At 66.7% G+C, this 25,298-nt stretch overlaps 1 protein-coding gene across 1 annotated transcript; it reads right to left on the bottom strand.

The window, feature by feature from the left end:
• Positions 1-4,817: 4,817 nt before the first annotated feature.
• SEZ6 (seizure related 6 homolog) lies at positions 4,818-24,936 on the bottom strand. The gene is made up of 17 exons (XM_044430571.1): positions 24,738-24,936; positions 19,648-20,280; positions 18,815-18,951; positions 14,524-14,716; positions 12,245-12,430; positions 11,590-11,758; positions 11,134-11,300; positions 10,413-10,607; positions 10,105-10,243; positions 9,640-9,836; positions 7,957-8,151; positions 6,989-7,180; positions 6,668-6,865; positions 6,304-6,342; positions 5,750-5,870; positions 5,530-5,632; positions 4,818-4,847 (listed from the first exon to the last, which is right to left on the bottom strand). The coding sequence occupies exons 1-17, from the start codon at positions 24,934-24,936 to the stop codon at positions 4,818-4,820; spliced, it is 3,093 nt and encodes a 1,030-aa protein (XP_044286506.1).
• Positions 24,937-25,298: the final 362 nt, after the last annotated feature.

Genomic DNA, 25,298 nt, shown 5'->3' with positions numbered 1-25,298 from the left:
CCGCGCGTCCGCCGCCGCCCTCGCCTTCGCCGCCGCCGCCGAGGGGAAGCACGGGCACCGCCACGGGCGCCGCCGCCGCCGCCGCCGCCTCAGACACAGGGCCCCGCAGCCACCACAGCGCTCGCCGCGCAGGCGCACAGCGCCCTCCCGGCCGCCCCGGCGCATGCGCGTAGCGGCCGGTGCGTGCTGCGCAGGTGCGGGAGGGAAAGGGACACTTCGGCTACACTAGATTTCGACGGGGGGCGGTGAGAGAGCAGCTCCCAGCCTTTCTTTTCTGCGCACGCGGCCCCTCCCCTTACCCCTTTTGCGGGTTTTCCGCATCTGCGCAGGCGCAGTTAGCGCCACTCTCCCCCCCCGTCTCCATTTCCTGCGCACGCGCCACTTGGACGTCTCAGGCTTCCTATCTGCGCATGTACCGGTCTCGCTTTTTTTTTTTCTTCCTCGCTTTCTGCGCACGCGCAGCTCTGCTTCCTGCGTTACGCCTGCGCAGTCCTAAGCCCTTTTCGGCGCAGCTCTTTCTACGCAGGCGCACTACACCCTCTCTCGCTTGCTGTCTTCATTTATACGCAGGCGCAGAATTCGGTTTGGCCTTGCACTGTGCGCATGCGTTTTCCCTTTTTTTTTTCCTGTTAACAATTGTATTGCCAGTCTGCAAAACAGCACGAAGGAGCAATGTGAATAAAATAATCGGAACGCCGTTTAACTACAGAGTTAACACGCAGTTCGTTTTCCGCTTCTCCGCTCCCTCAACGCCATTCCCGCTTTGACGCAGGCACGATCTATACCGGCGCGATGCTACTACGCAGGCGCACTACACTGACGGGCAGGCAAACTACCGCCTGACCGGAGATGAAACCTTCTCGTGAACGGCTTGTCGCCCCTCCTCGCGCCTGCGCAACATCGTCGGCGCGTGTGCGCCTGCGCAGTAGACGCGCGCTCTAGAGGGGCGGGGCTCTACCTCCTTGGCCGCAGGGAGGCGGAAGAGGAGCAGTCCTTTTGTTCGCGAGCACAGACTTCCGGGATCTTGTGAAGCGGTTGCTCCTCCTAGGAGAGGATCGCTTTGCGTACCACGCAGTTTGCATTGCAATCCACGACTACTCCAGTGTTTCTACCCATGATGCCCATCGAGGGGTAGCGGCTGCGCCAGTGGCGAAACGCCAACCTTGCAATGTAGGACAGTGTCCTGTCGCTACCCCGCCCGCGCCGCCTCTTTGCAGCGAGGAGGTTGGGGCAGCCCTCTGCCCTCGGGACCCCTGGCAGTGCTGTCTATCAGCCCCGCTCACTCGGCAGATCCGCACCCGGCCGGGCGCTTTCACACGTGCCGGGCAAGCTCCGGCGCCGCTTGCGGGCCAGCAGGTCTGCAGGGCAGCTCCGGGGTCGGCGAGCCTTTGACGCAGGAATGCGACCTCGCGGAAAAGGTGGGGCGGCCCTTGGGACCCCCCCCCCGAAGGACTCGTGGGCGGGGCCAGAAGGGGCGGGGAGCCGGGCTCCGCCCCGCCCCGCGTGCGTGGCTGGCGATCCTGGCCGTGGCTGGGGCTGATGGGCCTCCGGGCCACTGTCCTGGCTTCGTGCTCTGTGTGCGGCACCTGGGGGGCTCCAGCTTGCCGTAGCCTGGCCCCCTGTGCCCCGATCCCGCCCGGCGCCCCAATCCCGCCCATTGGGCAGCCCTGCTGCTTTGTCCGTGCTGCATCTGCCCCAGAGGGGATGATGGGTGCCTGGTGCGGACCTGTGCGTGGCGCATCAGGTCCGGGACCGGGGATCTGTGTATGTCTGAGTTTGCTGCCCCACCGTTTCTCCTTCCCAAGAGCTCAAGGTAGGTGCATCAGGCTCCTCCTGCCGCTCTCCGGCTTATCCCCAGAACACCCCTTTGAGGTAGGCCGGGCTGAGCATCTGAACGGCGCACTCACTGACCCCTCGCAGATCTAGCACACGCCGCCCTCCTCCAGCCTCCCCGTCTCTCCCGAAACTTTGGCAGCGTTAATTTCGGGGGCTGATAGGTCTCAAAACGCCGTTGGCGGCACTCCGAATGCGCCGACGTTTCCACGAACATTTCCAAGGCTGCCTGTATGAAACAGCCGGTCAAGGGCCTGTGCAGAATACGGCAACACAGGACTCGCTTCTGCTGAGGCGGCTCATTCAGTCCAGCAGCGACCAGGCTGGCCGGCGGCACCTGCCGATTTCAGGAGAAATCGCTGCTGAACATGGTCTGTCCCCTGGAAGCAAAGCAAGATTCTGGTCCTCATGGAGTTGAGTAAAGGCATGATGGCAACGTTCGGCAGCACTGAGCCTCTTTCAATCCAAGGGCCAGAATCCACTTTGGAGATGCTCTCAGGGACGGCGTCCCTGCATGGGACCAGAGATTCCCGCATATTTCCTCATAATTGTATTATATTTATTTATTTCTGTGAGCCGTCCCGAGGCTATATAGCCAGGGGACGGCATACAAAAACTTTAAATGAATAAATAATAAATTTTCACCTGATGCATCTCCCCAAAGCCGCAAAGCAGCAGAGAAGGCATTTCGAGCTTCTGCAATTGGGGAAAACCGCCAAACGCAGGAAACCAGCAAGTGATGCCAGCCAGGAAAAAGGGCTTCCGGGAGACTTGGAGGTTGGCACGAAGGAGAGTTAGCCCCCCTTGAATTTCCCACAAGGCCCTGCTGTTGCATCCCTCCAGGGCATCATGGGACGTGCCCCGTGGCCTTGTCTGGGGCACCGAAACCAGGCGCGCCGGCCGGAGCCCCCCCGAGGGAAGCGCCCTCCGTCCCCCGGACTTCAAATCAACGCTGCCCGCCCTGCAGGGCGGCCCTTCTGGGTACACAGTGCTCAGCACGCTGCAGCAAGTTCTTCTAAAATCCGGTTTATTCATGAAACAATCCAAAAGGTTGGCTCTTCCCCCCCACCGCCCCGTCCCACGCAGGGGCCGGACGGCTCGGGAGCGTCGTCTGCGCCGTTCCGCCGTCCCGAGGTTCTTGGGTGCCTCCGCAGGGGGGCAGCCAGCGGCTCCGGACGAGCGCCCTCCCCGCATGCGGCCACCCGCCTGGGGAGCCCGGCAGGGGCGCCCCCTTCTCACGGAGAAGAGGTCCCGGCCGTGGCTCGCTGGTCGCGTGCACGCAGGCGGAAGGGGGCCCCGGGGGCGTCTTCCGGCCCCCTCGGGGGGAGCTGGAGCCCCAAGAGGCGTTCTTGAGCGAAGGAGGGCAGGCGTGCCGGCCAGGCCGTCTCCGGCTGGGGCCTCGTTCCAGCCCTTCCAGGGGCGCCTGGGGGCCCGTGGCCCCGGGCCCAGACATGGCCCACGAGGAGGATTGCGCCCCACGCACGGCCTCCCCACTCAAGGCAAAGTCACGCGTGGCGTGGCCTCCCCTTGCCAGCTTGCAAACCATCAGGCCAAACGAGACGGGGGACGGGGGCGCACGAACGGCTTTGGGCCCCTGGGGCTCTGCCTGCCTGGGTCGGCTGTGGCTCCCTCTTGGGCTGCCAGCCCCTTCCTCAAGGGCCACGGGAATGCTGGGCCCGGGGCATCCCGCATTCCCTCTGGGCAGCCCCCCGGACGCCCGTGATGAAAAGCCGCAAGGAATTCCGGGGCCAACGGGACACTGCCGGCGGTGTGGTGTGTCTGCATTCCTGGAATCTGGAGATTTGTGCCAAGGGGAGGAGGTTTGTTCCCCCCAAAAGAAGCGCCCCCCTTAAAAGAAAACACTTCCTCTGGACTTCATCCACGCGGGGTCCCCCGACTGGACTTGGCCGAAGTATGAATTCAGCTGGGCAGGAAGCGGCTGCTCGTGGCCGGGATCCGGGGGGCGCCGGGCCACGCCAGCGGAGGGGCACTCTGGCCACACGCCAGGCCAGGCAGGGGTGGGAGTGGGGCACATTTCTGTGGCTCTGCCCCAGGGAGGAGCCGGGGGGGGGCATTTGCAAGGTGCGGGGAGCAGGCGGCTGTGATGCTGCGAGGGCGATTCGTGGGCGATGTCGACGGAAGCCATCCAGGCCGGCGTGGGGCGCTGGCGTGGTCAGCGGGGCACCGACGTCGCCCCGACTTTGCTCACGCGCCTCATCCCGGCAACTGCTTGCTCCCCGTTGCACGTGGCCGAGGGCCAGGGAGGAGCGAGCGGAGGTGGGGGAGGACGCGTGGCGCGGGGGGCCAGTGGCCAGGTCGGGGGTCTCTGCAGAACTGGCTGCGCCGATGCTGCCGACTCTTCCTCTCCCGGACGACTCCTGAAGGGGCACGGGCCCAGGGCTGTCCTCAGGGGCGGCGTGGCCGGGCAGCGGCCAGGGACCTCGCTCCAGCGGGGGCCACGCTCCCCCTCCGCACCCCCCTGGCCCTGCAGGCTGCCCACCCCTCGCTCCAGCCCGGCAGCCCGGTGGCGAGAGGAGAGTCGGAGTCGCCCCCGGGCTCTCTGCTGGCGAAGCGAGTGACCGGCGGCCTGGGTGAGCACGGCAGGGGGAGGCACGGCGGGGGCCGGCGGGAAGAGCGACTCGGGAGGGGGGTCCAGGGGGGTGTCTCGCTGGGAGCAGCAGGGGCGGGGGCGCACGGGGGCATGCGGCATGCTGTACGGAGCATGGGCTTCGCCTCTCTTCTGGGACCGGGGCCGGAGCGAGGGAACGCACCCCGGCCGCCGGCTGTCCCAGGTTCCGGTTTCTCTCTCCCTGGAAGATCAGTCTGAAGGGCCGGGTGGGGGTATTTACAAGTCCTTCCCACTGCAGAGCGGGGGTGGGCTGCTTGGCGGAGCCCGTGGTGGGCAGCCCGGGGGGCGCTCCTCGGTCAGCAGCGCAGGGAACGGGGCCTGCCCCTCCGGCTCCCGCCTCGAGGGCGCCACTGCCCTAGATGGACACTTCATACTTCCACGTCTCCTGGGGAGAAAAAGGCCTGCAGAGGGTTGGGCATGTGGAATTTCGGCCAGCAGGCACACGCCCCCCCCAGCCCTGCCCCCCCATGCCTTGTTTCGGGGCGGCTGCTGGCCGCTGTCCAGGTGCATGCAAGAACACACGGCCAGGGGCCCTCCCAGCGTCATTCAGCCCCCCCCAGCCAGAAATGCAACGCCCCCCCTTGCCACATCTCTGCCAACGCCTCCGTCTCCCCAGTCTTCAGCGGCGAGTGCAGACGGAGGCCGGACAACAGCTGGGTGAGCTGCTCCGCTGGCCTCCGCTCGCTGCTGAGACAACATCGCTGTATTGCCAGAGCAGGGAGCAGCTGCAGCCCGCCGGACCGCCGTCCACGGCCCTCGCTGCCTCTTGCCTTACTCTTGCTACTGCCTCCGCCGGGCAACGAAACGGGAGAGCTGGTCTGTAGCATGTGAGGTCGGCGTGGCTCCTGAGACTCCCCAAAGTGCCCCCCCACCCTTCCTCTCTCCTCATCCAACGCTCAGGACAAGGGCTCAAGGCGAGGCTGCTGAAGGGCCTTTGAAAGGCGGGCTGCTCCGGAGGGTTGGGGGCTGCCAGCCTTTGCCCCCCCCCCAGCCCAATTGGCTGCTCACAGGGTCTACGAGCTGATCCCCCCTCCCGGGCCAGGCGGAGGGGAGGGAAGGGCACTTACTCCGGCCTCGTAGGTGGGGTTGTCAAAGGCGGAGTCCACCGTGATGTGGTCGTAGGGGTGCGAGCCGGACAGGGGCAGCTGCAGAGACGGCTTCCCTTGGTGCCTGAGTGAGCGGGAGGGCACAGAGGTCTGGGGAGGAAGAGGAGAGCGCGGCCCGGCCCGGCCCGCGTCTTCCCCCCATTGCTCCCCAGCGCCGTGGGTCCCCGCGGTAAGAGCTCACCTGGAGATGTAGAGGTACACGGCTCCCAGGAGGAGGCCCACGGCCGCCACGGGCAGGAAGACGGCGAAGGCGACGTTGCTGCCTTGGAACGGGTCCCCGGCTGGGGCCGCTTTGGCCACGGCTGGCAAGAAAGGGGCAGATGAGGTGCCCGGAAGACCCCCGCTCTCAGCACACAGCTTGCGAGGGGCTCCCTGCTGCGGGGGAGGAACGGGCCCTGATCCAGCCATTTGGGCGACAGACATGCAAGAGTCTCCTTCTCGTTGGCAACTTGGGAAATTATTCTATTTAAAAATGTTTTAACAAATAATAAATAAATAAATAAATAAATAAATAAAATGCCGCCTGCTTTTTTCAGACGTGAAAAGATGGATTTGCGGGGTGTGTGTGTTTCAGGGCATGTGCTGCAAACAGGTGCACATGGATTCCTGACTGGAAAGAGGAGGAGAGGGGCTGCCCACAGCCAGCAAAGGAGTCTGTGGGGAGCTAATTATGCTGGGGGCCCCCCCGGGGTGCAGAAGTCGGCAGGGAGGCATTTCCACGAGACGGGGGCTTACCGTCCAGGTTGCGACTGGTGTAAAACTCGTCGTGGGAGGCTGGAAAAGAAGCAGAGGGGGTGGTGGAGGAGGGGGTCCTGGGGCCGGGCCAGGGGCATGCTCTGCCCCTGGGAAGGCTGGGGTCTTCAGGGCTGTCCTTACCCCATGGGGCCACCCCGGAGAAGGCCATGGATCTTCGGCCACCTGTTGGCAAGGCGTGGGGACCCGGGGCTCCAAACGCCGGTGCCGGGCAGGCCCACCTGGCCTGGGCCGTGGCCGTGGGCCCCCTCCAGATGCCGCTCCCCACCCGGGACTGACGGGGACCCATGGCGGGCCACGCCCCCCCGGCCCCGTACGGCTGTGCCCCACTCCCGGAGAGACTCACCGGCCTTGCAGAGCGGGGGGGAGCCGTTCCACTGCGAGGGGTGGCCGGGCACGCAGCGCAGGGTGCTGGCCCCCAGCAGCACATAGCCGGCCGCACAGGAGAACTGCAGGGTGGCGCCCGCCTGGTAGAGCCGGCTCTCGGGGCGCTGGGCGCCGTGGTCGGGGCTGCCGGGGTTGTGGCAGGGCTCGTACACCTCGGCTGGAAGAGGCAGCGCCGTTGCCGTGTGGGCTCGCTCGGCCCAGCCCTCCTGGCCCGCCCGAGCCCCCGTGGCGGCCCTCGGGCCGGGCCCCGCGAGCGCCGCGGTGGCGCGCCCGGACTTACGGGTGCATTTGGGCAGCCGGTCGCTCCACTTGGGGCCCCCGGCCTGCCGGTCGTGGCAGACGAGCTCCCGGCTGCCGGCCAGGGCGTAGCCCTTGTCGCAGACGAACTGGACCGTGGCGCCGACGGGGAACCGGTTGGCGGAGACCAGGCGGCGGCTGTGCTCCACGTCGCCGGGGTCCTGGCACGTGGTCACTGCGGAGGGGAGGGGGCAGCGTGGGACGGGGAGGGCGGCCCTGGGTGCGAGGCCGTGCAGAGCAGGGGGGCCGGGATCCCGAGCGCAGGGGAAGCCGTGCGCTCCCGCGACGCCTCTCCCCTCCCGGCACGCAGAGGGTCCCGCGGCAAGAGCGGGCGCCAGCAGGGGGAGCCCTCTGGCCGGCCAAAGCGCGGCACTGGCGCAGGGGGGGCCGGGTGCCGGGGGACGGGGTCTCCATGGGGCGCCCCAGGCGCTGCTGGGCCGCAGGGCCCGATCCACAGATGGGAACCCTGCGGGCGCATCCGCCTCTCGGCCCCTAATGCTGCGGGGACCCCCTGGGGACAGGCGGACTGGGAAGGGAGTGCCAGTCTTCCCGTCTTGCTTGGGAATCCCATTCCCACACAGCCCCCTCCCCAGGCAGTCGCCCAAACTCTCTCAAGCTGCTGCCCCAGGTCTCCCCTCTCGCCACCTTGCCGAACTGGGGAAGGCAGCGAAAGCAGGGCTGAGGACGGCCCGGGGCCGGCCATGGTCCCTGGGGGCTCCTCGGGGGCCCCCCCTTTCCCGGCCCCCCGATCGTGTGGGCACTTCCCGGCTGCTCCCCCCTCTTGAGGCTGGGATCGCCTCTCCCACGCGAAGCCACGGGTTCCGCGAGCGGCATGCTAAAGCCAGCGGGCGGCCTGCCCCAGCATCCAGCCCCCGAGACGCAGGGCAGCCCTGGCGCGGAGGGGGCCGCCCCGGCGAGCGGTCCAGGGGTGCCCGGCTGCGCCCCGCTCACCTCGCTGGCACGAGGGCAGGTCCCCGCTCCACATCAGGTCCCAGTGGCACATCAGCAGCTCGGTGCCCAGCAGCTCGTACCCCGGGTAGCAGTGGTACGTCACCACGGTGCCGTGGATCAGCTCCGGGTGGGACGTGGTCTTCCAGCCGTTGGGGATGTCCGGCAGCTCCGGGCACGTGTCGTTGCGGGGCACCTCTGTGGGGGGAGAGCGGCCGTGAAGGGGGCTGCTGCCGCGGGAGGGGGCCGGGGCCCGGGCCGCCCTGGAAGCCGTCTTGCTCGAGCGGAGCGATGGCACCCTTCCCGGATCCCTGATACTGCCGCCTTCTTTGAGCCCAGGGGCGCCCCCAGGACCTAATGCCCAGGACAGGCAGTGTGGCAGAATGGTTAGAGCAACGGGCCAGGTTTCAAGGTATCTGGGCCATGAGGCTTGGCCATGAAGCCCCCTGGCTGACTTCGGGCCATCTGTGGACTCTCAGCCCGGTCGACCTCGCAGGGCCGTTGGGAGAGTAAAACGGGGCAGAGGGAGCAGGTGCCTGTGGCCTTCGCTTCCCTGCAGGAGGGAAAAGTCGGGGCCGAAGCTGGTTCGGTAGCTCAGGCATCTGGATCTCCTCCGGGCCGTCACTCTGCCCGGGCCGCAGACGCCCAAACCCCTCTGCAACTCAGCGGCCCTCTGTTAGTCTGCAAATGCATTTTTCTGCCTCCAGAAACAGGCCAGGCTGGGCACTGCAGGCCCTTTCGGCCCAGAGGTGGCTGTGGGGGTGCCTGGCCCATTCCTGCTCGCCCGACGAAACCTGCCGGACGCTGGCGCCCTGGGGCTGCCCATCCACTCCGGATTTCACTCCGAACCGTCCAGGAGCTTTCCCGGTGGATGTGCAGCCCGCCACCGGCAGGGAATGAAAAGAGTGTTTCCGCAGGATCGGATTTGCTCCAGTGATGTAATAAGCATTGTCTGACGACGAACATTGTGAATATCCAAGCAGATGAACATGAATCCACAAACACGCACACAAACATTCATAAATAATAGATTTTTTTTCCGCCTTCGGGACAAATATTGTCTTCTTTGAAGCCTGGCTTAAGCAGCCAGTGAATGCAGGGCTGCTGCTGTGCGAGGAGAAAGACAGAGAAAGAGAAACGCGGAAAGAAAGTGAGAGAGAAGCATGAAAAGAAAGAGAGAAAGAGAAAGAGAAACATGGAAGGAAAGAGAGAGAGAAATGGAAAGAAAGAAAGAAAGAGAAACATGGAGAAAGAGAGCAAGAAACATGGAAAGAAAGTGAAAGAGAAGCATGGAAAGAAAGAACGAGAGAAACGGAAAGAAAGAAAGAGAGAGAGAGAGAGAGAGAGAAACATGGAAAGAGAGAGAAACATGGAAAGAAAGAAAGAGAAAGAGAAATGTGGAAAGAGAGAGAGAGAGAGAGAGAGAGAGAGAGCGAGAAACATGGAAAGAAAGAACAAGAGAAACAGAAAGAAAGAGAGAGAGAGAGAAAGAGAAAGAAACGTGAAATGAGAGAGAGAGTGAGAGAGAGAGAACAATTCACAGGACCTGATGCCAACATTGCCATTCCGGTTGCGGGTCCCCCGTGCCCACTCCCTTTCCAGTTCCGCCAGAAGGAAAGGACCGGACGGGCGACCGCCCCGAAGGGCCCGGCTGCCCAGGCCGCGCGCCCCTCGCCTCCCCCTTACCGGCGAAGTGCACCACGAAGCCGCTCTGGTAGCCGGTGCCGCTGCCGCCGGGGTCCGACTGGAACTGGACGGTGACGTCGGCCATGGAGGTGTAGAGCCGGAAGCGGGCGTGGGGGCCCGAGTACTGGCCCAGGACGCGGGCCGTCAGGTCGTCGCCGTCGTAGAAGGTCAACACGTCCCCCTTGCCGAGGCGCAACCTTTGGAGAGGCAGGCGGAGGGCCGTCCGTGACGCGGCGGGGGCCCGGGGCCGGCGCCTGGGGGGCTCGCACGGGCCCCGCCTGCTCTGGGGCAGGCCGTGCGGGCGCAGGCAGCCCCGTGCTCAGCCCCTAGGGGCAAAAGCGGCGCCCTCTAAGAGCGGCCTGGAATCGCCAGCGGCTGAAGACCCACGCGAGCCCGGACGGAGAGGGAAACCGGGGCAGCGAGATGCGGATCCCCCCCCCCCCGGTCTGGGGGCCGCGCACTCACACTCGGATGTCCAGCATGATGCGCTTGTCCTCCTCCACGTGAAGCCCCCAGATGCAGTCCTGGCCCTTCCCGTAGGGCTCCGGCCAGTTGGGGGACAGCACCACCCCCGTGGCGTCGGTGATCTCCCCGCTGCAGACGGCTGCGGAGACGCACCGGGAGGGCTCAGCGGCGCCGGCCTGTGGCCCAGGGGAGCCCTTCCAGGCACCCGCCTCAGAGGGGGTGCTGAGGCTCAGCCGCCTGCTCCCCCGCCCCGGAGACAGGGGCCCCCGCAGCCCGCTCCCCGGCCGGCCAACTGGCCGGCCCCCCACCTCGGCAGGCCGGCTCCGTCTCGTTCCACTGGGGGCTGGCCGGGTCGACGCACTCGATGACGACCGAGCCCTGCTCCAGCGTGTAGCCGGCCTCGCAGGCGAACTCCACGGTGGTGCCCACGGCGTACGTCCCGTCGCTGGCAGTGAAATTCCCGTTCTTGACGAAAGGCTCATAGCAGTGCCCGGGTTCGAAGGCTGCGGGGGCGAGACGCGGGGCGGCCCCATGAGCGCCGAGGGTCCCGGGCGCGGGGGAGGAGAGGCCCCCGGTGGGGGAGCGGGTCGAGCCCTCCGGGGCTGCCCGGGGGATGAGCTCCCCCACCCCAGAGCCCTTCTGCTCGGCCACTGATCGCAGGCTGGCTGCCCGTCCGTTGTGCTGTGCCCGCCCTCTCCCTGCCAGGCTGGAGACCTCCCTCGATGCTCAGAGCATGTAACCCCAGGGCAGGTGGGGGCGCCTGGCTCTGCCCACCCGGGAATGGACGCTGCGGCATCCCAAGGCACGGCGGGGAGCCGCTTTCCCCCTAAAACCCCTCCCGGGTCCTCCGTTGAGGGCCGGCGCCTTGCGCGGGCGGGGAGGCCACAGCCCAGATGGGGAGTGCCGTGGTTCCCCCCTTCCGCCGCCCCACTGGCTGTCTCCCCACCCGCCCGGGGGCCGCCGGGCTGAGCGGCTCCCCGGACCCCGGGCTCAGGCCGCAGGGGGCGCCCCATCCGTCCCGCCGCTCACCCTCGTAGCGCAGAGCCATGCCAGCGGCCACCCCGCTGCTGTCCGTGGTCAGCTCGATGAAGAAGGCGCGGGCCGTGCTGAGCAGCCCCTCGATGGGCAGGTACTCGACCTCGTAGGAGTCGTAGCCCGGCGGGGCCTCGATGTTGTCCCCGTTGCGGATGATCAGCCTGCGGGAGGAGAAGGACCCCCGGCGGCCTGCAGAGCTGCTCCGGGGAACAGCTCCGGCTCTCCGCCCGGCCACGGGGAGCCATCCCGCTGGAGGTGAGCGCAGAGGCAGGGGCGCCGGGCCCCGCGCGGGACTGCAGTCCCCGTCAGCCAGGAGGGGCCGCGATGCCCCCGGACGTCCGGCGGCGAGCCAAGCCCAGGGCACCGAGTCCGCGGGGCAGAGCGCGCCTGTGGGAGCCCGGCCCGGCCCCCCCGGCCAGCACCCCCCGGCCCGGCCGCCCCGCAGCACACCTGTCGTCGTCCTCAGCCAGCGAGACCTTCTCGAAGTGCAGGTGCAGGCGCTGCCCGGCTGGCGCCTCCAGCAGCCAGTGGCAGGTGAGGTTGTTGCTGTAGTTGGCCGGGAAGCCCGGGGAGACGATGCGGCCGGTGGTGGCGTTGCGCAGCACCCCGCCGCAGGCCGCTGGAAAGGACGGGGGCGGTCAGGGGGCGGCACGCGCCCGGGAGGGGTCCCCCAACTCGGGACTCGTCCCCCTTCCCCGATCTCCCTCCTGGCATGGGTCCTGACTCGCGGTGGCATCGGAGTGGGCGCCTCCCTCCCCGTGAAAATGGCTGTGGCGTCTGGTGCCTGCTTTCCCCCGGACGCGCACTGAAAGCGCGTGTTTTGGAAACGTTGCACCGTCCTCTCTGCAACCAGGGCCCCTGGGGAGCGCACACTGTGGAAGCGCGTGTGTTTCACAAGCACGTTTCTGCAACAGCGCCGAAGGCTTGGGCAGCGCTCGCCCTCCGCTCGCCTTTGGCTCTGGAAGGTGCGCCTGGAAGGAGTACCGCCTGGGGAGCCGATTTTCCGTCAAGGACCCCAGCTTTCCTTCTGGGCGGCGCACATGGAAGGCAGCAGCTTCCTCGCCAGCCCCTCCCCTCCCCTCCCCACGCCCGCGACTTCGCTCACCGACGCAGGTGGGCTCCGGGGCACTCCAGAACGGATGCGTGGCATTCAGACACGTGAGGCAGTGCTGGCCCTCCAGCTGGTAGCCGACGGCACAAGAGAAGCAGGCGCGGCCACCGGGGTGGACGCTCGTGACTGAGAGGTCTCCGTAGGCTGGACGGGCGGGGAAGGCGCAGCTCAGCAGGTAGGCTGGGGAAAGGAAGACAAGACTGAAACTCAGCTTGAGGCAGCGTTATTTTTCCTCTACCCTCCCCATCGCTTTTCCTCTCGTGCTGTGGCTTTCAGATCATCAGCCCAAGGGCAGGCTCTGTTTACTCGTGAACTGCGTAAGCCAGGTGAATGAGCTGCAGAAGAAGGGACTTATTAAAGGAAGGGTTGGGAACGGCCCTTCCCGTGGCTCCCGGTTTCAGGGGCCGGGACAGAGGTGGGGGCTTGGACCAGGTAACTTCTACTGGCCCATCTCTCCCTCACCCGACCCTGATCTCTCCGTCCAGGCCTGGCCTTCACAACTGCCCAGGAGCCAGAGGCTGGGGGCGAGTCCGGGACATTTCTCATCTGCCGACTCTTGCTCAAAGAGCCCATGTTCCCCAGCAATCGGGGAACAACAGCATGCTTCCTCAGATGCTGGAGGGGCGGGCAACCACCAGGACTAGCAGCCACCAAACGCCTTCTCCCGCAGGATGTAATCCAGCTCCCTTTTCCAACGCCATCCCTGCTGTTCCGAGTCCCCATTCCGAAGACAGCAGCTCCGTGCGGAAGCTCTCGCCACGCAGCTCCCCGCCTCCGGCCCTGCCCTTCCCCGGAGGTGTGCCGGGATTTATTCCGGGACCTTCCGCAGATGTGTCGGGATTTATCCCGGGACCTTCCGCGTGCCGCCTGTCCCTTTCTCCACCTACAAAGTCCAGCGTTCCGCTGACCACGGAGCTCGCCGTTTGTTCCCTATTTCCCACGGCGATGCCAGATCATTCGGTTCCTCACAGCCGTGAGTTCCTCCAGCCTTGGGCTGACTCGCCGGGGCCGATCCAGACCGGCAGCCTCCTCCTTTCCCAGGCTGCCCGCTTGGGCCTGTGGGGCCACGAACGAGCCGTGGGGTGAGGCGGCTCGCCTGTCCCCGCGCTGCTTCCGGGCGGGCGCTTCCCTGCGTTGCGCTTCCCTGCTGAGCTGTGTGCGCAGGCCGCCCCCGCCGAGGGGGAGAACCGTTGCACCCCCGTGCGCACAGCACGGTCCCAGATCCCACCTTTCCGACCGCTCCAGGGTGCCGGGCTCTCCGGATGAGGGAAGGGGCGAGAGACGGGCGCTGCCCCCTTCCCACTCCGGGCACAAATGCCAGCACCCGTTTGGGGGCGCCGGCCAGGGGCTTGGGCTCGCGGAGGGGTCCGGGCCGTGCCGATCCGGAGAGCCGCGCCGTCGGATGTGGTGCGCAGGTCTACATCGGCAACAGTGCCCCCTTTGCAGTGCACCAATTTAGCTAATTGCCGGGACCAATTATCTCCTCGTTAAGTGCAGTCTCCTTGGTGGGTGCCCGCTTTAACCTGGCAGCCGTGGCGATTAGCTCCGGTAGCGATTAGCACGTTCCCAATTAGCTAATTGCGCTGCAGCTGCAGGGGAAATCCGCCACGGCGCTGCCGCCCGTGTGCCAGGGCTGGGCGGGGTGGCGCGGTGCGGTGCGGCATTTCTCGGCGCTGCCTGTCCGCGTGCCGGGCCATGTAGTGGGAGTCGGGGGCCCTGGCCTTTCCCTGCTCGCACCCCACCCTGGCGGGACTTGGATCGAGCGTCACAGAAGCCTCCCCGGCTTTCGGACAGCGGGAGAGTCGCAACCACTCCCCTGCTCTCTTGGCACAATCTTGCAGCAGGGAGTTCCCCAGGTCAATTATGCATCGCTCATTCCCAGGGTGGGCAATCCCCCAATTTCCAGATGGTTTTCCCTATTCCCAAAGGCTAAATGCCCCTTCTAATGGTTCTCAGACCTCACCTTGCTTTCAAAACGCAAACGAGTGGGGAAATGGACATGCCCACGGATGTTCAAGGACAGGCTGGACGTGCCCATGGTGGGCACGTCGTGAGCGGAGCCGGCTGGAGCCGGGGGTCAGACTAGATGGCCCGGGAGACCCCTTCTGCCTCGCTCTGTTTCTATGCTGCTATGGATTCGGTCCATCTTTGTGGAAGCTTCGGTCAAGCTGACGCATTCAAACGCACGCCCTTCTCTGCCTGTGTCCTTTTCCCAGCGGGTTTGTTCCGGTCCAACCCTCCCGCACAGCCGTGGCAGGAGCGGCCCGTCTCACCTTCGAAGAGGAACTGGAAGTTTCCCGGGGTGGCGGGTGTGGGGCTCTGGAAGCGCACCGCCACCTGGTTCGTGGGGCCGCGGATCACCTGCCCACGCATCAGGAAGGACTCGTTGGCCAGCGCCACGGGCTCCGCGCCCCCCAGCGTCTCCACGGTCACCGTCTCGCCCTCGCCGAGGCTGATGTTCTGGACCTGCCGAGAGAGAGGGAGTGAGCGGAGGCGCCCGGCGGGGATCGTCCGGCTCGGAGCGATGTGAAGGCGCACGACGGCGTCATGGCCGGGCTGGGCCGGGCCCGGATCCTCCGTCTGGCCTGCCTCGCAGGGTTGCCGGGGCCACGAAGGTGGGGAAGAGGCGGCGTGTCGGCAACCGAGCAGCCAGGGGGCCCCAGAAGAGCCGCGCTGGATCCGGGCACGGTCCATCAAGGGCCAGCCTGCGGCCCTCAGGACCCCAGGCTGCAGCGGCACTCCCCCACCCGTGTTCCCCAGCAGCTGAGCCCCCCCCCCCCCCGATCCTGTGCAATCTGCTGGAAAGGCCCCTCGGACGGGCGGCCACCCGGCACGTCCCGGAAGCAAAGCCCAGCATCCACCCTGCTCGGTGGGAAGTGGCCTCCCTTGGCTGCATGCCTCTCCCACCCCTCAGCTTCGTGGGCTGGCCCACGGGGTCCGGCTTCGAGAGACGGGCAGAGAAGCGCCTGCCCCCCGCTTCCGGCACTCTGCGCACGCCCTTGCCCCCTCCCCCCAGTCCCTCTCCCCCCCGCCCCCTTTCGACAGGGCTAAATGGCGCCCTCCGCCCGAGCAATCCCCCCCGAGCCCGACGCTGCCACTCGGGATGGACGGATCCGCTGCTCCCCCATGTCGGCCTCCTCGCAATCGCGCATCAATCCGTCATCTGCATCGCGCTCCCACTGCGATTCATATTCAAATATGCATCTTGGAGCATCTTTCTCGGCCGTCCGGCTGTCAGTTATCCCCAGATGAGCACTTCCGAACCATTTCCTCTCGCTGTGCTTGCGACGCGCGAGGAAGGGCACCTTCTGGAAGCTTCCACCCCGCCACGCGTCGCTCCCCAGTCCCGCCTCGGGTCCTTGGAAGGGGTGAGGAACCAGTGGGGCCGGGGAAGCCTTCCCCAAAATTTGTGGGACGGTTCCCAAACAGCAGAAAGGGAGAACAGGGGCTGCGACCAAGCCGCTCTTTTAATTTACTTTCTCCTGCGACGCTCGCGATCCGTCGCTTATTTCTGTCCACTCTTGGTGCACATGCTGTGGGTCCTCATACGGGCATTCGGCTCAATCTGCAGTATTTTGGCCTCTTCTGAAGGGCCTTCCACACATGCTCAGAGGCACTCTTGCCAGCTGCTACATCCTGGCACAGTGCCGGTTGTCTCCAGCTCAAACCGGTGTCTGCTGAATGGGGCAATTCGGAGGTGCCTCCCGGCAGGCAGGGGGACCTCGGCTCTCTGCACGCGTCCCATGAGCCCCATGGCTGCCGCATCACCAGCAGCAGCAGCAACACAGCTTATCCTGATGAACGAGCCGCGGTCCCCGTCTCTCGTTAGAGTGGTGATTGTATATTAATTACGGTAATTAAACCGCACCGCTCGGTGATTAACGGCCAGAGACAGGAGCTTCCTCGCACTAATTGCACCAAAGGTGCCGGAGACGGACCGGCTGGGGGCGCAGAAGTGTGGGGAACCGAGAGCCAGATGGCTGGCAGTGTCCCCCTCCGTGGCACACTGGGATGCGGCGTGATTTATGGGATAGCGGCTCTGAAGGGGCGGCGCGGGGCTGGGGCGGACGGGGCGGAAGCAACTCAGATTGGTTTTGCCTCCCCGCAAATCCCGGCTATCGATCCCTGTTTTTAAAATTCTATCTGGGCTTTCGAGGTTCCTATTTATGGCTTGGGTTGAGGAGTTTTCGGGGAAGGGCTGGCGGAAGAAATGGCCGGGAACGGAAGGGGGCAGGTTATGGCGTGAGCCCCCACCGGGAAGGGGAACAGGGGAAGGAAGGTGTCTTCACGCCGAGACCCCGACCGAGGCGCCTGAATGCGGCCTGCGTGAGAAGGAAGCCCAGGCGCATGCACTTCGGGGTCATTCCGCTTTTGGCCAGAATAATTGCGACGTGTCGGTGCAAGCGAAGCCTGTCGTACCAGCTTCGGTCACTAGGTGGCACTTGCCCCTCACGGGGCCAGCCGGCTCAGAGCCAGGCCTCTGTGAGTGGGGTGGACAAAGGTTTGTGTGTTTCGACAGCGTGGAGTACTACAATTCCTGGCATGTGCGGGGAGGAATCCTGGGAGCCGCAGGGCCTTCCCTTCCCTTTCCCCTTTTCCTTGTCTTCCTGCGGCCAGCAGGAAGGGGTAAAAAAGACCAAGAGCAGAGATGCACAGCAAGGATCGGAGAAGCGGGGCGTCCAGGCAGGAGCCGGAGCCACGGCCAAGCGAGCGGAAACGTGGCCCGGGAGAGCGTGGCCTCCCTGGGAGAAGCCTCACGGGAGGCCGTGGGGGGCGGCCCCTCTTTCCGTCCTGCTGCGAGCGCCGCTCGACGGCCTCCCGCCGCAGAGGGCTGCAGCGAGCGGGGAGCCCCTGCGTGGCACGTGGGACGCTGGAGGGGTCCCCACAGCCCCCCGGGGCACCACGGCTGCCGGTCCGTGCCGGCACGGCCGGGCTCGGTGGACCGGGCTCCGGGGGGCAGCAGGCAGCCGCCCGCCTCTCCATTTCCAGCTCAGAGGCAGACCCACGTGGTCCCAGCTGAGAAGCGAAGCCCCCAGGACATCCTGCACGAAAGCTCGGTTTGACAGACCGGCTCTTGGGCCCGCTGCCTGTTTTTCACACCTCGCCTGGGGGATTCCTCACTCCCCAGCAGGGCCCTCGAGGGCCGCCAGCCGCGCGCGCCCCCCAGCCCCTGCTGCCGCTCGGGGCTGCAGGCAATCAGCCAGCCTGGCCCATGCGCCAGAGCCCCCCCCCCCCCGCCGCTGGCAAGCCTCGCTCGGAGAGCCCTAATGAAGCCCCAGGGGGCAGGCGCTGGGGGAACAGGTATTGTTGAAATGTCGGCCAAATGCCACAGGTATCGATTTGACATTTGCTTCGGTGTTTCGGAGCAGCCACGGCTGGCTGCCTCCCCCCCGGGCGCCGCTCTGCGCTCGCGCTGCTTCATAAAATGCAGCTAGTTCTCCTCGCGGCTGGCGAGCCCCACGTTTCCCTGCGCCCCCCACCCCCCAGGCTTTCCGCTTCTCTGCCACCCACGTCAGGCCTTTGCAGCTCCGAGGCGCCCTGGGGGAGCGCCCCAATTCCCGGGAGCGGCCGCTGGTCCTGGTTAGCAAAGAAGGGGAATCGGCCGGGTCCTCCGTCTCCCCAAGGAAGCCAACCTTCTCTCCCCGCACACCGCAAAGCCCTGATCCTCAGGTAGCTCCCTGGCCGCCGTGCGTTCCCCGCATCCCTCATGAGAAGAACATAAGCCTCTGGCACACGGGAGGCCCTGCTTTGGCTCCCAGAAGGTCCCCAGGAAGCAGGAGTTCACAGGAAGCCAGGAAAAGCCTCGCTGGATCAGGCCGAGGGGCCGTCGAGTCCGCCCTTCGGTCCGCACGGTGGCCGAGCAGCTGCCCCCTTGGGAAACACACCGCCCATGTTTCCCAGCAACTGGCATACATAGGCAGACAGACTCTGATCCTGGAGCTGGCACAGGGCCATGAGGACTAGCCACATGGGTGGTCCCATCTGCCAAGAATGGGTCTATTCCCCTTTTGGAGTCGTCCAGACCGGTGGAAGCAAATCCCACAGTCTGAGTTACTTCGCAGCTCACGCTCGCAGCGGGACCGGAGTCGTCGGTGGAGAGGAGACCTTGCAGTGCCCCCCCTTCCTCTCTTGAGCGCCCAAACCTTTGCAAACCCTTTGGAGCCACAACTCGTCCCTGCGCTGGCAAGGAAAGCTTCGCCCCGTTGTCTGGTCCGGGCACCCCTGCCGAAAAGCACTCGCCTTCCAGATCCCCCCTGGATTTGGCCTCATCCGACTCCGGGATCGGGGCGCAGAACCCTGGCGCAGGGGCCAAGCCCAGCCAGTCCAGCACCCCAGGGGGGCCCTCCTGGGGGCCCAACTGGCCACGCACGCTCGGGGGCCGGCGGCGTGTGCGCAGGGTCTTCCCCCCAGCCCGGGCTTCCTCGGGGGCCCTCCAAGGCGAGCCCAGCGGGGCTCCCGGCTTTGCCCCCTCTGCCCCCCCACCCCCAGAAGCGGCCCGGAGCCTTCCCAAGGCCGACACAGCCCGGCAGCTCCCCCCCGCCCGCCCCCGCCCGGATCACTCACCCGGATCTCGACGCCGTAGCCGGGGTAGACGGAGATGGTGTAGGCGCACTCCAGGACGCCCCGCTCGGACGGGATGCCGGACGGCACGGGGGAGGCCAGCGACCCCTTGGGGCCCGTGAGGTTCCAGCTGCAGGACCCTGCGGTGCGGAGCAGAAGGGCCGGGTGAGCAAGGCTGCCAGCCCTCTCTGCGGCCCCAGCGGGGCTCCCCCAAAGCGATCGTCCGCCCCCGGCCCTGGGGCTCCTCGCTCGCATCCGGCGTATTCCCAGCGGCTCGGCAGGACCGGGGATTCTGCGCAGAGCCCAGCGAGCGCAGCTCTGCAGGCGCCTGGCCCGCGGCTTCTGGCGTGGACTGGGTTTTTGTCGAGTTGCAGGAACTCCCGGGGTTCCCAAGGATGTGCCGACCCTTGCGGCAGCAGCAACAGAAGTCTCAGATTTGCACACAGACTCGTTTGCACGGACGCAACGAGGTTTCCCCGCGTCCCGAGGGAAGAGCCGGGGAAGACGGTGGCCCCGGATGCCGGCGAGGGGCAGCCGACGGGCCGAGAGCCAGCCTGGGGTGTGGCGCGCCGTCCCAAGCCAGTTCGCGAGAGCCCCGCAGACGGGGCGGAGGGGTGGGGGCGTCTCCCCACCGGCCCTCCGCAGCTCGCATCTGGGCAGCGGGCGCACAGGCACATGGGAACCGTGGCTGCAGCCTTCCGCGCTCCGGCGAGGCGCTCCGCGGTCTATTTCCAGCCCGGAGCCGGAGCCCGCCTCTGAATGGGTGTCTAGACATAGAAAAGCGCACAGGCCAGGCTAGGGAGACCGCAGCTCCCCCCGCCGGCCACTCCACGCACCTGCGGGCGGCAAGGCGCTGACCGTGGAGGCGACGTCGGCGGCAGGTGAGGGCGTCCCATCCTCCCCGGCTGTCGCGCCGGGCGAGGCCTCTTCGGGCTCCGCCGTGGGGGTGTCCACGAGTGACTCGACGCCGGTGGCCGGCCCCGCGCTGGGGGGGCCCTCCTGGAAAGCCCCTGCAGGGCGGGCTTCCGGCAGCTCCGTGCGGCAGGGGCTGGGGGTGGTCTGGGGGCCCGGCTGCCCCGGCGCCCCCCAGGCCTCCGGGTGCCCCCGGGCCGTCGTCAGCGGGGCGGCGGGGACCCCCGGCCCGGCCGGCCTCAGGGGAGGGGCGGCGGCCTCGGAGGGGGCCGGGCGGCCTGCGGGGGCGGCCAGGCTGTTGGCGGGGGCCAGGGCGACGTCGGCCCCCGGGCGGACTGGCCCCAGCCCGAGCAGCCCGGCCGCCAGGAAGGGGACCTGGCGCAGCGCGTCCTCGTGCAGCAGGTCGTCCAGCAGCGGGTGGTGGTTGAGCAGCCTCAGGGTGGGCGCGGTGGTGACGAAGCCGGCCTCGCGCTCCGGCTCATCCGGGGTGGGGGGCACGGTCCGCCCTCCGCCGGCCTCGGGCCCTCCGGGCTTCTCGGGCTCCTCGGGGGGAAGGCCTGCCGTGGGAGATGGAGAGAGAGGAGGGCGCCGTGAAAAGCCAGCCGAGGGAGCTCCGCGAGAGCAGGGCCGGGGGACGGAGCAGCCGCCCAGTCTCCAGCCTCTGGCAGGGGACAGCAGCCGGGCCGTGGATCCGCTCATTTGAAGCACTTCGTTTAAGAGCAATGGATTAGAAACACTGGAAAAGGAAAATGTCGGGAATTCAAAGGCATGGCGAAAAAGGCACTGCTTTCTAAAAGCCTGGGCACTTGTTTGTGGAAGAAAAGCTCCATAAACAAACCAACAGCAGAGTTTGGGGGCAATTCAAGAGAAAGCCCCTTCTGACAGAGGAGGAAAGGACCCAGAAAGTGTCTAATCCCCCCCTCTTTTTACAAACCCATCTAAATTAGGTCTGGCCGTCTTGCCCAGTGACATGTCGCTGTGGAGAGGACAGCTTCGATGGGGCAGCCCCTCTGAGCTCCACAGGGCTCCGTGTCTCATTCCCGAGACCGCGGGTTTTATCCGCAGCGCTTTTTTAAGCACCAAACAGCTTTGGCTTCTGCTCAGCGGTCGCAGGAGTAGATTGAGAAGCTACTCAAATGAGAAAATGTGTAATTGGCGAGCAGAGACAGAACAGCAGTGGTGGGGGGAAGAGGACCTCACGGTGCGAGCAGGTTTCCCCGGGGTATAAATAGGGGCTGATTTCGAGGGAGCGGGGAAATAGTGATGGATGAGCAGGGCAGCCGCTTTGCGAGGGGTCCGTCAGCCGTCGCTGAGTTCGAGAAATGATTACGCCCTGCTCCTCTCCTCTCCGTGCGGCTCAGAAGGCGAAGCCGGGGAGCGACTTCGAAGCCCCGAGGCTGGTGCTGGAGGAGAAGGGTCAGGCTGCCGTTGTCAAGGGACGGCTCTTTGCAAAGACAAGCTCTGCCAGGAGGCCGTTAGGCCGCAGCTAACGGGCTCATGAAGAAGACGGACGGCTGGATCGCTGAACCGGGCAGGTGGAGGGCGGAAGGGGCCGGGATCCGGGGTGAAGCCCTTCCGGCCGCTGCCGGCAGCAGTGGTGCCCAACCTATCGGCCCAAGGGCCGGAGCCCAGACCGAAGAGCCCCCGAGGGCCGTGCCCGGGGGGCGGGGCCAGAAGCGAAGGGGCGGGGCTCGGGCAGGCCGCCATCCGTCTGGTCCAGCACGGCCCCCCCGCCAGCCGCCCGGAGAAACCCAACGTGGCCGCGCGCGTCTTCCCCCGGCAGCTGCCCCGGCAAGGCGCGCCGGCTGCGCAATCTGTTATTATTAATTTTAAAGAACAAAATGCGGAGGGAGAGCGGCGAGGGAAGGCGGCAGAAACCCGAGCCGTGCTATAAAGCCAAATAAGCCGAGCTCAAAAGGAATCTGACAGCCGCATCTAAAAAAAGCAGCAGGGGGAGAAGCAGAAGTCAAACACCCGCTGGAAAAGAATTGTTTAATCTACACACACACACTGCCTTTTCATTCATATTCCCAAGGCGGTGCGTGCAAACAGCAGAGAGGCTGCGAAAAGTCGGCGCACCGGCGCCGAGAGGGACGGCGGAAGGGCAGCGGCGCGGAAGTCGACGGGCCGCGCGCCGCTCGGCTGCGGCTCAGAGGCGCCGCGTGCCGGGGAGCGCCAGCCCTGCAGGGCGGGCCGGTTCGGAGGGAGCGGCCTTTCGGCAAGCTCTCCATCCCGGCGCCAAGCGACGCGCGGGGGGCCAGCCGGCGCCTGCTCCGTGCGCGGAGGCCGTTGGCGCGCGAGCCCCGAGCCGGGACGGGGCAGCCGCAGGCGGAGCGAGCGCCAGCAGGCGCCCCTCGCGGGGCCGCACGATCTCCGCACCGAGCCGTGCGCACGGCGCCGTTTAGGGCCGCGAGGCGCAATGCAAGACTGCTCCATCAGCCGGTGAACTGTCAGGGATGCCTCCCCGGGGCCCGGCCTCGTTTGCCGGCACGCAGCGGCTGCGAGGAGCCCCTGCCGAGGCCACGTGGCCGCCCCTCCCCAGCCCAGCCCAGGCGGAGGCGGCTCCCTCGGGGGGCGCGGGGCACCCCCAGGGACAGGCAGGGCTCTGCCCCAGGGAGCTTACACAGCACATCAGCTTCCTCTGCCTTTTCCGACCCTGGACCGCCACGGGTGCCACCGAAGCGTCTGGGCACGAGGGTCACCACCCATCATTTTGCGGTTCTTGCCTAAGAGACATCATTCGGGCAGGCAATTTTCCTGCTAAAATGCATTTTTAACTTCCACCACCGTGTGCATTTTTTCCTCTTCCAACAAATCCCCACCGCTTCGCCTTTTCATCTTCACAACAGCCCTGAAAGGTAGGCCAGGCCGGGCCAGTTCCTGGCCCAGTCACCCAGCGACCCATCTCTCCCAAGCCTCAGTCCAGTGCTCTAACCACTACACCGCACTGCCTCTCCATTTGCATTCCCCCCCATCCTAGCTGGGAGACGACCTTGCATCGAGGCGAGCTAACCAAAAGGGCCCAGAATGCGGCTCACGTAAGCAGGAGGAATTACTCTGCCGGGGGAAAGTTTCCACGGCTACATTTCGGTAAAGCACCACCTCGTGGCACCTCCTTGGCCCAGACAAAAGCTCCTCACCAGCCTCGGCCTCCCCAAGGTGGCGGCCGCGTCCCCACGTGACGTGACGGAGCGAGAAGCAGGAAGCCGCTGCTTCCGATGCTTAGAGGACGCCAACCTGCCCCCCAGCAAGCAGGGAATTATGTTTTAATAGAATCCATTTATTACGCCATAAAAGTTAATGAGTTTATACGGAAAGGCGCCAGGATTCCTTTTAAGGTTTTAATAGGGGATTAGCGCAATGTCCTGGGTTCGGCTCGTTAAACGTGGGTTGAGGTTCCTCCCGCTCGCTCTCGGCGGCTCCCAAAGCTCGTCTCTTCCAGGCGCCGTGTCCCTGTGCCGCATCCCCTGGCCGCCTGCCGGCAGACTGGGCAGAAAGGTTCGGGGGCTGAGAGGCAGGGAGCGCTGGCTGGGACGAGGGTGTGGGGCCAGGGCTGTCCCTGCCCGTCGTCCGGCCCCCGGAGAGGCGTCCTGGCTGCTTGGGACCAGGGACAGGCGCGGCAGCCCGGAGAGACGAGAGGACGGGGGCTGCGCCGGAGGAGGGCCGCCCGGGGACCCCCGGGGGCCGCAGTGGCACGCTGGCCCGACTTTGGGGCGCCCTCCCTCGGGAGCCGGCCTCCCCACCCCGTGGCCCACGGCTGCCAGGCCCGGTGGCAGCGTCCTTGTTCTCCTCCCTGCGACGCGGAGGGGGGGCTCCATCTTGGCCCCTCCACTGCCTGGGCCGGAGTGGGGCGGGCGAGGAGGCAGGGAGTCTGGGGCAGAAGGGGGGCGAGGCCGGGGGCCGTCCTGGGGGCCTGCCGGGAGTAGCCCCTCGGAGGGGCCACGGCCCAAGGTGCCAACTCCGGAAGCCAAGCCAGCTTGCCGCGGCTTCGGCCCCCCCGGCCGTCTCCGGCGCTGCGCTCAGCCGCCCCCCACAGCCGCCCCCCACAGCCGCCCCTCCCCTCCCGCCCGCCCGCCCTCCCCTCCCGCTGCTCTCGCTGTGATGCGTCTCCCCGCTGCTCCCTTGATGGTGCCGATAATGAGATGGAACCGCCAAACGGGCACTTGTGTGCGGCAAAACGGGTAAATAAATTGAAACGCTAATAAAGGCCCCACGGGGGGCTGCGTGACCCAGGTGACGGCAGCGGCTCCGAGCCTGCAGTGGGACCGGCCCCGGGGCTGCCGGGGGGAGCGTGGGGCAGCCTGCCCGGCGTGGCTGCCAAGAGCCGGCCCTCCCCCCACGCCGGGAAGGATCCCCCGCGGAGGGCCGAGGGTGGCCGTCCCGGAGGAGTGCGGCCTCCCGCCCGGGGCGACTTGCCGCACGGCCACAGCCAGCCCACGTGGGCAGGTCCCCCGGGCAGAGCCGCCGGCTCTCCATCCTGCTCTCCATCGCCCGCTCGAGAGGCGGGCAGCTGGGGGCCGGGGCCGGGGCAGCTCCGGTGCGCCACCTGCCGCCCCCCACGTGGCCCAGCTGCCCACCCTCGCTGGCCTGACGATCCCTGGCCACAGATCCGGCTTTTGTGGCCGAGGGTCCCGGGCGTGGGAGAGCCCTTCCCACTTGCCACCTGGTCAGGAGAGGAGAGGAGAGGAGAGGAGAGGAGAGGAGAGGAGAGGAGAGGAGAGGAAGGAGAGCCCAGCCGAGGAGGGAGGGCGGGAGGGAGGGAGGGCAGGAAGCCCCCTGCCCAGGGCCCATCTCCGTGCCAAGGCCCATCCGTCGCGGGCCAGCCAGGGAGCTGGCATCGCAGCCCAGCGCGGCAACGCCAGCCGGGGCCGCAGCGGCCTGATGCATCGCCCTGCCCTGGTGGTGACCCCGGCCATGCGCTCGGGCCCCTGCGGCACGTGGGGAGCAGAGCCGCCCCTTCCCGCTTCCTCCCGCGTTTCCTCCCGCCCCGTCTCCAGCATCTCCGGGCTCTCACGTCGGTTCCCTCCGGAGCGTTGAGGATTCACCAGAACGAACACAGGGGGAAGAGACCGGACGAGCGAGGCAACGTTTTGCGGGGAAATGCACCCGGCTCTGCGCAGACGCCTCCGAAGAGACGCAGTTGGAATGCATGCGCAGAGCTCTGCACCGCTCCGGGACACCTGCATGAAGAGGATTTTCACGAGCGCGGGCATTTCCGCGTGGCCGGCCCTCGCACGGTCGCACCTCTGAGTGCAAATGTCTGTTTGGTGCAAATTTCAAAGCAAACACGAGCTTTGCTTCTCCTCTTGGCCCTGAGGGGCAGGATCGGACCCGTCCACTTTAGGATACGACCCGTCCACATGCCGATTCCACGCGCACAGGAAGCTCTCATCAGAGCGCGCATTTGCCACGAAGAGCCAGCGACCCGGCACCGCTGCTCTCTCGGTTTGGCCGAGGCGGCCCCCCTGCCTGCGAGGGACCCCCAGCACCGCGGCACGGCCTGGGGAGGCACCGGGGAGTTCGCTCAGAACCGGCAGTGCAGACAGGTTAATGGAAACGGACGCCCCCTTTGACA

Source organism: Varanus komodoensis, unplaced genomic scaffold, assembly GCF_004798865.1.
Source record: "Varanus komodoensis strain SLA01 unplaced genomic scaffold, ASM479886v1 scaffold20_3, whole genome shotgun sequence".
NCBI classification, from domain to species: Eukaryota; Metazoa; Chordata; class Lepidosauria; order Squamata; family Varanidae; genus Varanus; species Varanus komodoensis.
Note: the sequence above shows the minus strand (reverse complement) of the source record. Positions and strands in the feature narration are given on the sequence as shown.